Raw genomic sequence first — 16,007 nt, 5'->3', positions numbered from 1 at the left:
CTCAGGTGACTTGTAAAATGTTTTGGATTTTGGCTTATTTTGAATTGGTGCTCTTCAGATATTGGACACTTTAGAAATATTTTTATTTGCTTACTTGAGCAATACAGAAAGAGAGAGAGAGACTAGGAGAGAATGGGCATGCCAGGGCCTCTAGCCACTGCAAATGAAACCCAGACACATGTGCTACCATGAGCATCTGGATTTATGTGGGTACTGGGGCATTGAACCTGAGTCCTTATGCTTCATAGGCAAGTGCCTTAACTGCTAAGCCATGCCTCTATCCCCATGATATTGGATTTTTTATTAGTGATGATTGACTGATAATATAAAAGAACATACTCCAAAATCCAGAAAACATTGGCATTGGAAACACGTTTTGTTCCAAGAAATGTAAATAGGTGATAAACCTGTAGCATGAATGTCATAGACACCCTGATTCTAAATTTTGGAGTAGCAATAATTTGTTTAAACAATTCCTAAAATGATCTTTATTTAATGCTCCTTGATATTATTTCAAGGTATGGAGTTATCTGAATATAAAATATTACCTGAATTTTATAATGCTGAAACTAGTATTCTCAAGTACTCAATGCACTTCAAATAACCTTTCTCCTTCCACATTGTGGGAAATAAATACCTGAAGAATTGGAAGCTTCATTTCATTGTCCTTTTATAATTTCTAGCTTGGCTATTCCACTTAGCTTTTGGAAAAGAATTTTATGCTTGAGAAAAGTAAATGTTACATACATGCTGGAACTTCTACCACTACATACATAGATGATTTTGATTTTAGTATAAAATAGTAGGACACCTGTAAAAATTAAGATATAATAAGGCCTCATATTCTGAATTTGGCTTACAAAGGTATAGTTTATATTTGTTACGTTGTGGAAAAATAGGACCTACATGAATGGAAGTTTATTTCTAAACTGAAACCTACCACCTTTATAGGGGTCAGGTGTCACGGGTGAGATGATACCAAAAGATTGTGTAAAACGTTTTTATAAAACCTGAAGTTTTCTTTATTAATGTCAGAGAGTAGGAGTAAAGTAGAGTTCTCACCAATTTCTTAGCAGAACATACTGACCTATATATAATTGTAGATAAAGCAGTTTAAAAACAACTTAAGAAGAATATAAGCATCTATTATCCAACAACATTTGAGAAAAATGTGGCATACTCAATGAATAAGGAACTTAGATAAAAGATTCAAGGAGAGGTATAACACCTTATTAGGTATTCTTCAGAAGAGATTTCAGTTTTGACTGATGGGGCAAATTAGGGAACTTGCCTGTACTCTGTTTAACATCTATTCACTGTGTTCTATTTGTAAAACCTTTATGCCTATTATTCATCAATCTAATTTCATTAAAATTTTATTTGGCTATCTCCTGTGAAACACCTGGCCTTTCTATTGAGCTTGAATACAGTTTAGAAAAGTAAGAGGACAAAATTAATGTGGTTAAAAAAAATAAGAAAACTAAAGACCTCTGTGTGGCTGGGGCAAACTATAAGTGATACACATCTGGGGAAAACCTGGGAGGTTTTGAGATTCTGAAGTTATAAAACACTAAGTAAATGCTTTGGAATCAGACACAACTTTCTGCTGATACTATCTTGTCGATAGGCTTAACTCACTACTGGAATGTGAATGGTTAATATTTATTTTTGTGTCATTTTTTAGTACTCAAGAATTATCAAACTACTAAATAATGAAGGCTTTATATAGAAAGATCTCCAAAGATAGGTCAACAAACATTTCCAATAGCATATAAATCAGTTTGAAGGAGTTAACTTCATCACCAGGATGTTGGTCAGACCTCAAGGAAAGTGATGAGCAAATCAAGTAATTCCATGAAATATAGGCTTTCACTTGGAGAAATTGACCTTCATCCTTCCTGTTTCACCTTTCTGTCCTTCAAAACTCAAAGAATATGTGTGTAACCATGGTTTTTTAAAAAATTCTTTTCTATTATAACCAGCAGGGATAATGAATTGCAATTCCTCCAAAAATAATGATTGCCAGCCAGACAAAGGGATGCAATTAGAAACACTACTGCTGATATTGAACATTTGGTTTTTCACAGATGTTTCATTAACTCAGGGATATTATAAATGCTTTAAAAAATAATTCCACAAAAGATGCTTTAGACATAAATAAATAACAAGTAATGGAATAATTGAGAGTTTCACAAAATGTATTTATTCTTCTTGGAATATAAAAGTCATTTATATATACTGTAGCTTGGAAATTTTCAGTTACACTTAGCTGATGTTTAATACTTTTGAATATTCAGCTTAAGAAGATACACAAAAATATTTTGCTATGAGAAATTCAAGTGTGTGTACAGCATTCATAATACTGCCAACAATGGGGGTATTATATGTCTTCATGTCATTCTAAATGTTTCAAATTTATAATAAATGGAAAAGGTAGGGGAGCACAAGTCAAACACTTGTAAAACAAACTTAGGATTAAATGAAGGAAAACCACAGCTCTTAATTTAGTGCAGAATGTACTGATCCCTGGTTCCAACCAAGGGGATGCTGCTGCCTATTATTTTATAGAAATTAATGTATATAAAGTGTAACTCCTCAAGCTAGTAGAAAACTTAATTCTTATATGTTAGAGAGCAACTATGGAGATTTATTATGAAAACAAAACAATTAGTTGCTGCTAATTCTTACATATTTCTTCCAAAATCACTGACTAAATGGAAAGCATAGAAAGCTAGTCCTGTGTGCAATTTCTAGCTTTCCTGTACGAAATAAGCTGTACTGCCTGATTATTATGAGTGTAGTGTAACCTTTATTCCTCAAATTCATATCTTGAGATTCTAACTCTCAGTATCATAGACTGTGGCTCAATTTGAAAATAAGGTCTTTTTAAAGAGGTTACAAAGTAAATATGAGATTACTAGAATAGATTCTAACCCAATATAATTAGCAGCACCACAAAAAGAAGACATTTGGAAAGGGAGAAGAGCAGAGGCATCCCTGAAGTCAGAGAGGAAAGCTACCTTTAAGCCAAAGAAAAAGTTTGCAAAAAAAAAAAAAAAGATAAACAAAAAACAAAACAAAACAAAAAACCCACTAAAACTGCTGGAGAGGGCAAGCATGCCATTTCAGGATCATGAGGAATCGAGTGCTAAAGAGCTGCATGACACAGTGGAGCCCAGCTGTCTCTTCCTTGAAGTCCAATGTGGCCCCTCTATAGAAAAATCTTTGGGTCTCTATGCTACATTAATCTGTGGTTTTCTGTATAGTGTTTGTCTTTCTCTGTCTTTCACTTGGTGTACCAACATTTAAGTTTACTTTTCCAGCAAACAAATTGGTGTTGGTGAAGTGTTGGTCTATGCACCTGAAAGAAGCTCTGGCATAGAATTGGGAAAACAAGACCCAATTGGTCAGAAATAATTTTTTTCCTTAAAGGCCTTAAAGGAAGTCAGGCATGGAGTACTGTACACTAAGGAGGAAACAATGAACCTCCTGGAGCAATGTACAAATTGTTCTATGACTAATTTTTCTGAATGGTGGCAATTACACCAATCTATGTCTCTTTACCAAGAATCCTTACAGGAAAAACAACCAAGGTCAGAAAAAATTCAATAGGGGAACCAATGTCTAATTATTGGAGGGACATGGAAAGGGAAATTCAAAAGAAATGGTTGGGAGATAAATGGGTTTATTGGATCAATAGTGGTTGTTCTTTCTCTCACCTTTAATATAGTAATTGAAAGTAGGAGCTCATGAAACCACAAGTGCTTGACTGCACATACATGGGGAAAATATGAAAATAGTTAATCATTATAGGGGCCTGATAACTGTACTTGAGGTAAATAATTATGGGATTGTTTGATATAAAGAAAGAAAAAAGTTTCTAAGAATTCTGTGGAACTGTGCCTTTCTTGAAGTTTGCTCTTGCATGACATGATCATAAAATAAAAGGCTGGGGTTAAGAGCTGTGGCAGCAGAGAAAGAGAGAGAAACTCAGCTGCCTTCAGCTTGTACCAGAACTTGACTTTGAGTTATTATTGTTATTGTCCCTTTCACATCTCTCTTCAGGGACCCTCCTTCAAGGCAGGGCTGGACCCCGCCCCCCTCCAAAAAAAAAAAATACACCCTGTTCACATTTTGATCTTGAACTCCTAACATCCAGAATTGTGGGAAAATACATGTGTATTGTTTAATATGCCTCCCATCTTCCCCTGTGAAACTTTGTTATGGAAGCTTTAGCAAGATAATATAGATTTCATCCTTGCGAGCTTGAGTTTTCACATTGAATAAGTATTTTTAAATATCAATGAGTCCCTTTGTCATGAGGTGCTATGGACAGACACTATGGGCTTTCCTGGTGTATTTTTCCTCCATTCAGAATGAGCTGTATGGTTATTGGTAATGATGTTGGGAGAAGGTTCCTAGAAAATCCTAACACGTCAATTCTAACTTGGGATTTCTGTACTGAAATTGGGTCATTGGGACTAAATAACCTTATCCATACTCCTTGCACTTGACCACTTAGTTATCAGATTACTGAAACATTCAATAACAAAGTAGAACAATCTTACCAAAGTTCCACCAACAGAAGTGCTCCATAAACAAGCAAATTTTGGTGGGAAGGTATGTTATGCTACACAGTGATGAATAAAATTATTTTCATATAGGAAAATCCATTACATGACCTTATTTCAGTATAATATTATATAAAGAAATAAGAAAATGAAGGTACTGTTATCATTTTCTTTTGTTTTTCTGTCCCCCATTTAGTCTGAAAGTAAACACATCTTTGCCTTTGTACTAAGAGAAATGAGTCTGGTACTCAATTACTTAGCTAAGTGGAAAACCAGACAGTGATTCCAGACAACTTCAATCACTTTACATAGTGCAAGGGAAGGGACAGAAACCTGGCAAAGCAGAACAGATACTCTGGAAAGAGTCTGCTATTACTTATATAACAATCCTGAGAGTGGATCTTATCAGGACATTTAATCACATGCAATAATTTGAGGTCCATATCAGTCATACTTGGACTCTTTTTTGGTAATAATTAACCTCTAGTGGAAAATAGCTGTTATTTTGATTTTTCTATATTTTAGTAAAATATAAACAAATGCTTTTATTTGATCAAAAATGTCATATTTTTTAGTAGTGTCTCTAATAGTAACCAACAAAATGCTCTGGATGGATTGGACTCTCCATAAACATTAATATAAAGAAAATGAAAAAAAAATCCAGAGAGGTAGGCTAAAGGCCAATTTTATAACAGTTAGCATTCCAGCTGAAGAAGTAAAGCTTACTATTTACGATACTTGAAGGGTTCACCAATGCCATCAATGCTGGGAATTCCCAGATCAATACCAACTGGTTCTGTGTTTCATAGAGCAGTCGAAAACTGTTTATTGACAGAGCAAGGACTGATTTTGAAAAGTAACCTCTCCTTAACCACAGTATGAGATGCTCGATGCTCCATAATCAATGTGTGGTTTGTTAAAAGGTAAAGGGACATATCTTCACTTTCACACAATTTCTCAATATCTGGGAAAAATTAAATAATGTAAATCATTTTTTCTTGAAAATATGTGATTATCATCTCTGTTTATTTGTCTAGCATTGTGTTTATTTATTTATTTATTTATTTTTGAATGTGCTGGAGGAGTGCCCCAATGCTAAATATCATGAGCTTTCTGCAGTAAAATCCTTTGTTACTCTCATTGAATAATTCCTTTCCACAAAGTACCTAGACCAAAGTAGATTACATTGAAGGGAACTGTAGTGGTACTGCTGGCAGGTATGACCTTCTGACCCAGACTTGTCTATTATGCTTGTTGTTACTTTGCTTTCATGTGGCTTTTCTTTTTGTCTTCCACTGTGCAGCAAGACTCAGCTGCTCCTTTGTGATGTTAATTTCATGTTCTTTTATCAATATATTTCTTTCTATAAACAAAGGAATCAGATAGGTGTAGTGGTCTATACAAAATTCATCACAGTTTTCAGTACGTTCATTTTATATTTATAAATTGAATAACTCTACCTAATTTTGGGAGTTATATTCTGGTAGATATTTTACTAAGGGAACTATAAGTACTTTCAACTTCTCACAAAAATAGAAAAGTAATAACTTTCCTAGCCCAGTTCACACTTGTTATAGAATGATGTGAACAACTAAATTATGTTTTGAATCCTTATTTGAAAAGAAGTTAAAAACACAAATATATCTTGGATGGTATGAGAGACATCATTCAGACAATAGCTGTATTTGGTCTCAATGATTCTTATTTAAGCTTGAACTTTTATTAATAATATGTATAGGGTAAAAGAATCATGATGGTAATTATTTAACATCCATTTTTATAACGTCACACTGTGATTGGTATTTTTGATGACATGGATTACAGTTGAAACACACTGGGAGATAATTTCAAGGAAGACAATTGAGTCAACTTGTACCTGTATGCAAAAACTTTACCAGCTAAAGGTTCAAAGGCAACCAAAGAGCCTCATGAGACCAAATTACTAGTCTCATTTTTCTCACTAAATTATGCCATTTCTTTAACTGCATTGGCATCAGCATACCAATTATGCTTTGGCATCTGTGGACAGTTATAATATAATATCTGGATAAATCATATAATTTTAAGAGCTTAATTTCTTCCTGTAATAAAAACTTATTTGGACTGCAAAAGACATGTTGGAAAGTGAAAACTTCCATTACACTTTGTACCATTGTGATTCTTATTGCCAAGTTAAGATTACCACTACTCCACAGAATTGTTATGGTTGACTTTTTTGTCATCTTAAAGAGAGATTTTCAAGTATCATTTTTTCCTTAACTACACTGACATAAGACTTAAGAGGGATTTAGTAACTATCTTCAAAAATTTGGTGTATAATTTCAAGACTAGCTCAAAAGAGATATTAGTGTGATTCTTAGAGGACTGCCAATGAGAGATTTTACCTCTAAACCTCTTTAAATAAACAGGTGCATATATCAAATGAGTTGAGAAATTTTAATTTAACATAATATAAATACATTAGGATGGCATTTTATATTACTTCAGCAGAGCTTTCAGTTTTAGATTCAGAAATAAAAATTTTCTAAGCCAATCACTGAAGAAAATAGATGACTCTTATGTAGCGGAATGAGGGATTTTGCTTGAAATTTGAAAGTAATTTGGGCCAACAAAATTATTATTAATATGTCCAAAACAATAATACTATTTACCTCTAGCAAAGCATAAGTTTTTATAAATTATAAATATACATCATGGCACAGCAGTACAAAACACTGGGTTTATATATGACAGCTTTTGGCTGAATATGGAACTTGATTATTATTTCTTTGCCTCAATTTTCTTACCTGTAAAATAAAACAATCCACTAATGAACATATTTATGTATAATTCCTTAAAATGTAAGATTTTATTATGAATTTGCAAATTCTGTGAAAATATATACATGAAGCTGCACAGCTGAAGAACTTCTATATGCCACTATGCAATGACAGGCATCACAGTGTCTATTTTTTAAATTAATGTTTTAATATCATACAAAGATTTTGGTTTCATTATGGTGTTTTTCAAGCAAATTTTCTTTTTTGTTTTTCTTCTCCCTGTCCCTCTCTCTGCATCCTACCCTACCTTGGTCTCCTGCCTGCTTTCCTACTACATGTTTTCTTTGTTATCCCTACCACCCACCACCCCAGTTTGTCATCATCTCTTCTTGCTTCCTCATGGTCTGCTATTTTAATTCAGAGCCTGTGCAGATTGTCACATCCCCTTATTCATATATATGCAAAAATTAAGTTAGGGTCACATTTATGAAAACGAACATGTGATGTATTTTTTTCTGTGCCTGGAATACCAAATTATATTTTTCCCATTCTACATGGGAAAATTCCCTGCACATTTAATGACTTAATTTTTCTTTACAGTTGAGGAAAATTCCATTATATATACACACCATAATTTCATTGTCCTGTTATAAGTTCATAAACCTCTGGATTGATTCCATTTATTAGCTATTGTGAATGAAACCACAATGAATATACTTGTGCAAGTATGTCTGTTTTAGAATACAGAGTCCATTGGGTATATGCACAAAAGTGGTAAAGCTGGATAATATGTTACTTCAATTTTTAGCTTTATGCAAAACCTCCCACTGACTCTATAAATTGTGGATGTACCAGTTCAGACTCCCATCAAGACTGAGTAAGGGTTTTCCTCTCTACATAGTCTTGTCAGCATTTACTGTCATATATTTTCTTAATGATAGCCATTCTGACAGTGGTGAGATAGAATCTCAAAGTTGTTTTAATTTGCATTTTTCCTGATAGTTCAGGATATTTATTTTGCTATGCAGAAAGCAGGGACTTTTCCATTTCATCTAATCCCATTTGTTCATTTTCAGAACCACTTCCTGAGCTATTGGACTCCTGTTCAGAAAGATTGTATCTATACCTAAAATATCCCGTGTATTCTGTATGTTTTCCTTCAGTGATTTTAGCATTTATAGTTTTAAATTAGATCTTTGACCTATTTTGAACTGGCTTTTGTTCAGAAAGAGAGATATGAATATAATCTGATTCTTCTACATGTGGATATCCTGTTTGCCAGCACTGTCTGTGTAATAGGCTGGCTCTTTTGCAGCATTGTTTCTTTTAACAGTGTCTTAAAGTTTGGTGCCTATGATGTGACCACTTTTAGAGATACATCCAAGTACTTCCCAGAAGAATGTGTGTTTCCTATCTGTTAAATCTAGTTGGTATATGGTAAAATTTATCACTAAATTATCTGTGTTGGTCTTTAATTTGAAGGACCAACTTAAATGTGTGAGTGGGACAAGAAACAGTCAGTTAGTGGACAAGAACATGCTAGCAGTGGGAAAGATCAGGGCTTTATTACACAGGGCATGTGGTAAGAGGTGGCATGGGGCCTCCTGTAAAATGATTGACAAAAAATTGTATATATAGGTAAGCATTATGTCTCCCATCTATAATCCCAGCACTCAGGAAACTGAGACAGCTGTATTAGATCATCATGAAAGTTCAAAGATAATGTGGTCTATGTCCTGAGTTCAGGACTGCCTGGACTACAGAGACCCTGTGTCAAAAAAGTATATATTCATTTGGCATGGTGCCATATTTTAATACATGTAACACATTGCATGATGTTCAAGCAAGGTTGTCATATTTGTCTCCTTAAATATTTATTTGAGAAGTATAATTTGAATGTGAGTGTATGCCCCCCCCCCCCAATCTCAAGGATTTTTGATTAAGGTTAATCTTCCTACTTAAGTCTCCAGCAACCTGATGGAGGAGGTGTCACTGGGGGAATATCTTGTAGTACAGCCCCAAGGTGTATTTTGACCTCTGACTGTCTGTATATGCTGGAGATGGTCTCATATTCCCCCTCCCTCCCTCCCTCCCTCCCTCCCTCCCTCCCTCCCTCCCTCCCTCCCCCCCACCCTCTCTCTCTCTCTCTCTCTCTCTCTCTCTCTCTCTCTCTCTCTCTCAGATGCTGAAATGGGCCAGCTTCTTCTACAATGATGGAACTTCCCCTGGATTCTGTAAGTCTGAAATAAACCCTGTTCTCCAATAAGCTGCTTCTGTACAGGTGTGTAACTGCAATAATAAGACATAGTCAAAGCACCTTTTTCTTCTAGGTTTTTTCTAATATATATATATATATATATATATATATATATATATATATATATATATATATATATATATATATACTATATATAGTGTATGTATATATGTGCATACATATATAATTATTGTTATTAATAGTTACCCTACTCTTAAATATGCCCTATTAGAAATCTATATATTTTTAAATTTAATTAATTTATTTGCAAAGAGGGAGAAAAAAAGAGATGGGTTGAGAGAATAGATGTGCTAGGGCTTCATACCACTGCAAACAATCTTCAGATGCATCTACCACTTTGTCCATCTGATTTTACATGGGAACTGGGGAGCCAAACCTAGGCCGTTTGGCTTTGCATGCACATTCCTTTCACCACTGAGATATCTCTCCAGGTTTTAGATTAGATGCATTGTTCATCATGGCTGCATTAACCCTTTTATTTATTAATTTTTTGTTTGTTTGCTTGCTTGTTTTGAAACAATGTCTCACAAACTTGTCCACGCTGACCCTGAACTCACTGCAAACAGGTTTGGAACTTTTAATCATCCTGCTTCAGCCTACCAAGAGCTGAAATTATAGGAATGTGCCACCACATCCAATATCTTTAGTATACTTTAATATTTTGTTTGTAATGTCTTTTTATTCATAAAATTGCATATTTGTACTCTCTAGACTTTGCTTCACTAATTATGTGAGGTTCATTACCATTAATCCTATAAATTACTTCAATGTGTTGATTCTTTGTAATTTCTGTTATTAATCTTGGTTTGTTAGTCATCTCTCTCTCTCTCTCTCTCTCTCTCGATATATGTATATATATATATATATATATATATGTATATATTATTTTTCTCAGATTTATGTCAGTATGAACATACATACTTTGTAAAGTGGAATGGGAAATGAATAGGAATTTTTTTTTTTGCTGTAAAAATAGTTTATTGGTTAAAAGAAATACTGTATTCCAAAAGTACCTTACATGATTTTCAATTGGCATACTTCATTTTATTCATTTGAACACATATGTTGGAAAGGAGGAAAAAGAGCATATGGATTTTTTGTACATTTAGCACCATGACACAGCCAGTGCAAGCAGCCTTTTAAAAATTTGTTTTTGAAGCAGGATCTTGCTAAGTAGCCTGGGCTGGCTTTGCTGTGTGGCAATCTTCCTGACTCAGCCGTGTGTGTGTGTGTGTGTGTGTGTGTGTGTGTGTGTGTGTATCGCTATACCCAGCACTCCCAGCCTCTTGTTTTTTTGGCTCTGGGAAGGCAGAGTAGCCATTTACTAGGAAGGCCTTCATTTCTAGCAGCACTTCTAGCCTAAAGAATGTTGGGGTGGACATCTATGGCTTCTTGGCCATGTGATCCCTCAGGGACAGGATGAGAATTCAAAGGAGTTAAATATTTCAAATAATGGCCAATATTCTGTGGTGATTTTCCCCAAAGTCTTGGAGGTAGGAAGGTAGTCTGACCTCATTCCTCTTTGCTCACCCGGGAAGCACTACCCTGAATTCATGGACTCTGCCAAATGCACAGCAGACTGGATACTCACCATCCCAGAGTACACCCTGTCATCTGTATGTGCTAACCTCTACTGTGCAGTGCCCCTGCAAAGGACCACAAAGATGGAATATTCCTTCCACAAAGGCTCTCCCATACCCACACTGGACTGCAGCCAGTACATACATCAGTCAGTAACACACCTTTAGCATCTACCTTCTTATATTACACTTTCCAAAGACTGCCATGCTTGACAGTGGGTTACAATTATTTTTGTTTCTTTTCGAGGTAGGGTCTTGCTCTAGCCCCGGCTGACCTGGAATTCACTATATGATTTCAGGGTGGCCTCGAACTCATGGGCAACCCACCTACTTCTACTTCCCAAGTGCTGGGATTAAAGGCATGCACTACCATGCCTGGCTACAACACTTTTTTTTTTTTTCAAGGTAGAGTTTCACTCTAATGTAGGCCAACCTGGAATTCACTATGTAGTCTCAGGATACCCTCAAACTCATGGCAATCCTCCTACCTCTGCCTCCTGAGTACTGGGATTAAAGGTGTGTGCCACCACACCTGGCTTACAACTCCATTTTTAATGTTTAGCCTTATATAGCACAAGGGCCCTGCAAACCAGCTCCCCTTTTACCAGTCACATTGTGGCCCAGGAATTACAAAGCTATAAAATCCAGGCTCCAAGGGTCTCACTATGTAGCTCAGGCAGCCTCTGGAATGCCAGGATTACAGGTATGTACCACCACACCCAGCTCTGTTTTTTCTTCTGCTTCTTTCTCTTTTAAAGATAGCCAAAAGCATAAGTAATCCAAGGAGTGTTGGTTCTGAAGCAGCCTGCTAAAATGTTCCGCCTAGTGCAACACTAGGGCCACTCCACCACACTGCCCAGCACATCTCTCTAGACTAACACTAGACTAGAGCCTGTGAGAAATGTTCTACCGTGTTCCATATCTGCAGGCAATTCTGGTGAATAAAACAGAAGGTAATACCTGGGACCCCACAAGAGGGGCAAGAGAACAACGAGGCTAAGCTATAAAACTACCCTCAGAGAAGCATTTCAGGCACATCTGGAGAAACAGCAGCATTCCCTGGCTCCAAAAGATCACTTTTCATTTCAGCACAAGATTTAGCTTTGTTTAGTCATACTATTTGCTAAGAATCTTAGAAAATATTTCATATGTACTTGATAAGCCAAGTTTCTCTAAAAGAAAGTTTAAAAACTATCATTTCCTGCCTGAGAGGGTCTTTGAGAGACTCACATAATAAACATAAAAAGACAAGAGATACACGCAAACATTGCTTTTTTTTTTCTCTTCCTTTTTCAAGAAGCAAACTTTTAGGTGCTTGTCTCTTCAGGTATTTTTTTCTAGGTTCTGTAATGGAACCAGGAAACAAATGATCCAGTTCTAAGACAGGCCCCAAAGTATTTCCAGACTAAGTGTTAAAGAATTCCAGTGAATCCTATGTTCCAGGTCACACATTCAGTTGAAGATCTGGAAGACTAAGCAAGCGGTCCTCTAGCCTGCAGGAAGATGGGGGTAGTTTGGCAGAACCTCTGTGAGCAAGGAGCCTTTGGAGGGTAGTTGGCAATGACTTCTAAAGGCACTTCTAGCACAGTTGCCTACATAGAGGGCAAAGACTTTCTCCTTTGAAAGCAGAACTGGGCTCAGGACTGGCAAACTTAAGGCACTTAACCCTGGGCCAGCTCTGTGGGTCTGGAGCATTCTATCTCCAGCCATCTTCATAGCCAGGCCCTTCTAACTTACCACCTCACTCGCTGTCCCAGCATTGCAAGCTGTGACAAAACAGCTCTCAGGAAGCCTTTAAGAGAAAAACTGCAGTGATGACTAGCCAGACTGATTTTGAGACCCTCATGTAGAAACACCCCGGGGCAGGGGCTTTGGCTGCAGTCTCAGTGCTCAGGGGCTCTCTTACAGTCCACATTTCAAGTTGCTGAGGGGTAGGGTCACTTGCTAGAAGTTAGGTGCCTCAAAATTCCTGTACACAGGATGTCTTGTGGACTTCAGACCACAGCCTAACCCCTTGATAGAAAACAAAAAATGTTCCTTAAGTGAGAGAAATGCTATTCCTGGGGATCTTTACCCTACAGACAGACCTAAGTTAGCTTCTGTTGGTGGTGAGATAGGGTTGTGCTCTATAGCCCAAGCTAGCCTCAAACTTGTGGAAATCCTCCTGCCTTGGCCTCCTGAATATTGGGATTACAAGCATGTACCACTATGCTGGGCCCAAGTGACATAAGAAAGGTAAAAGCATGGGGAAAAGGAGAGGGGCTCACTTCACTTCCTTTATGGTCCTCAGGATTTTTCTTGTTCTCCCCCCACCCAATCACTAAGCTCTACACATAGGCAATTATTGTTAATGTTGAGTTTCCCATCACTCCCCCCACCCCGCCCCCAGGCTGACCTGTAACTCACTCTGTAATTTCAGATGAAAGGTATGTGCCTCCACACTAGGCTATGCCACCATGTCCAGCTAACTTCCCAACTTTAACAGTCCAAAACTATTAAGTCATAACTGGCAAGTCAGTTTCAAGCTCATTTTGATGATTCCCCTTTAGTCTGAGAGAGAATATTCTGTTTACAGCTAGGGATGAGGTCAAAAGCTGGAATTCTGTAGCTCTAGCCAAGGCAGGTTTTGCTGCAAGCAACAACTATCAATTAGTTCAGCATCTTTTTCTAGTTTTCTTGTGCAGACAGTGCAGAGAGGTAGGACATAGAGCAACCTAGAAAAGCCACAGAAGGGGAAGGAAACATGCTTCCAAGTAGGCCTCAAAAACAAAGTTCCCCCATTTTATTTGCTTCAGAATTACTTGGAGAACTTGTTAGAGGCAGACTCCCAGGACCATCCCCATCCCACTTCCAAAGTCCTGAGCAGTAGAGAAACAATCATGTTGGGTGAGGAAAACTGATTGTGCCTGAGGCAAAAAGATGGGGGAAAGGAAAAGCCAGAACTGGAAAAATCTAAGCAAACATGGGTGGAGGTGAGCAGAAACATGAAAGAACCCTAAGATAACCAATGTGGCTCATGGCGTGGCCAGGTGTACGTCTGTGTGACAGCAGCATGGGGGCCGGAGGCTTCATACACTTCGGCTCTCTCTTGAAGTCTCTGTCCCCAGGACACCAAATTAGCCAAACAAAATGTTCCAGAATGTTAGGCTAAGCAAATGGGCCAATATACAAAAAAGAATGGCCAACAGGGAGGTAAGCTAGATATGGTCCTGCAACATACCCTTGTGGATGTAGCAGCTTTGTGGGGTAGGGGTCTGAAGATGGATAGACTGGTCCTGATAGCCCTAAACTAGGGTGAGCTCCCTGAGCAGAATTCTTCCAAGTGCAGTGAATCCAGCCTGAACACCTTCCGCCTTCAACCTGGTCAGTGTTGGCTCTGGCGCTTTGCAATCTCCTCCTGGATCCGCAATCTGAGGGCCTCTCGCATGGGTGGATCCAGAGGTGTGTGCGCTGAAACTTCCTCACTCACCCTTCCAGGGTCATCATCCTGATACACGATAACTGTTGTGACCTCTCCACTGTCCGCTTCATATTCTAAGCAGAAGAGCTGGCGGCTGGATGGCTCCAGCTCAGAGCTGCCGCTGCTGCTTTCACCCGACTCCTCACAGTCAAGGTTGCCTGGGCGGCTACAGCTATCTCGCCCTCGGTGTCGCGGCAGGTACACCTGCAGGTCGGGCTTGCGGGGCCGGGTGGGCGCCGGCGTGTGTCGCCTCCTCACCTTCTCCTTGGCGGCCTGCTTCACCTTCTTGTCGTAGTCGTCCCGGGCGATCTGGTTCCGTCGGATGTGGTGCACGAAGCCGTGGCTCATGTCCAGCCGCCCGCCAGGCTTGCAGCAGAGCCCGGGACGGCCATCCCGCGACTCCATGTGAAGTCCTGGGCGCACAGCCGCCAACGCCAACGCCGCCTCAACGGCCGCTTCCCCGGAGGCCGCCGCTCCGACGGCTCCCGGGCCCCAGCTGAATAGGAATTTAAATGTATATGTGTATATCTATGCATGTTTGCATCTTTGTCCTTTTCATTGGTTATTTTTAGTATATACAATAGAGTCATAGAACTAGTCATTTACTTTCTTTTGATGGGAATGATGTATTTATGGGGAAAATTGTCACTCACAGGTGTGAATACCAACAAGCTTCAGAGTTGAATTTGAGATCTCCAATATCCATTCATTTTCCTTAATCCACCCTTATTTCCTAGTCAGGAATCACCTCTTTCTTACACTATTTAATCTGGTGGTGCTTTTAATGGGACCATATCTTTTTCACTAAAGTCTTGTCAGAAATGCAAAATAGACATGTCAGACGCTCCTTCCCCGGGCCTTGACTTTTGAAAAAAGGGTCTTAGTCACCTTTCATATTATTCTGACAAAATACTTGTCAAATTCACTTAAGGAAGGTTTTTTTTTTTTTTTTTTTTTTTTTTTTTTTTTTTTTTTTTTTTTTTGTTTCAGGGTACAGTGTCATGACAGAAAACACCTGGCATCAAGTGCATGTGGCAACTGGTCCCATTCTGTTCACACTCAAGAATAAAAGATAATAAATGCAGATATCCAAGTTTTTTGTTCTTTTTTTTTTTTTAACTCAGTCCAGGTCTCTCTTCACTCATGGAATTGTACCATCCACAAATGGGGTAAGTCTTCCTACCTTAGTATCCTAATCTACAAAGTCACAAACATTCCCAGTGATTTGTCTCATAGGTGATTATAACCTCAGCCAAGTTGACAAGTGAGATTAGTGATCACAGAGGTGAACAGGATTCAAATTCCAACAGTATTCTTTGAACCTCAAAATGTCATGTTTTTCTTATAACTGTTTCTACA

The 16,007-nt window shown here is 37.9% G+C and overlaps 1 protein-coding gene across 1 annotated transcript; it reads right to left on the bottom strand.

Annotated features, from left to right (window-relative positions):
* Nucleotides 1-13,942: 13,942 nt before the first annotated feature.
* Nucleotides 13,943-15,133, bottom strand: LOC123456717 (UPF0561 protein C2orf68-like). The gene has a single exon (XM_045140922.1). The coding sequence runs from the start codon at nucleotides 15,051-15,053 to the stop codon at nucleotides 14,553-14,555; it is 501 nt and encodes a 166-aa protein (XP_044996857.1). The 5' UTR covers nucleotides 15,054-15,133; the 3' UTR covers nucleotides 13,943-14,552.
* Nucleotides 15,134-16,007: the final 874 nt, after the last annotated feature.

The sequence above is a fragment of the Jaculus jaculus genome, chromosome X (assembly GCF_020740685.1).
Source record: "Jaculus jaculus isolate mJacJac1 chromosome X, mJacJac1.mat.Y.cur, whole genome shotgun sequence".
Taxonomy (NCBI): domain Eukaryota; kingdom Metazoa; phylum Chordata; class Mammalia; order Rodentia; family Dipodidae; genus Jaculus; species Jaculus jaculus.
Note: the sequence above shows the minus strand (reverse complement) of the source record. Positions and strands in the feature narration are given on the sequence as shown.

Excerpts from the sequence above, each read along its gene's own strand:
- LOC123456717 (XM_045140922.1), bottom strand. The coding sequence starts at position 15,053 with ATGGAGTCGCGGGATGGCCGTCCCGGGCTCTGCTGCAAGCCTGGCGGG.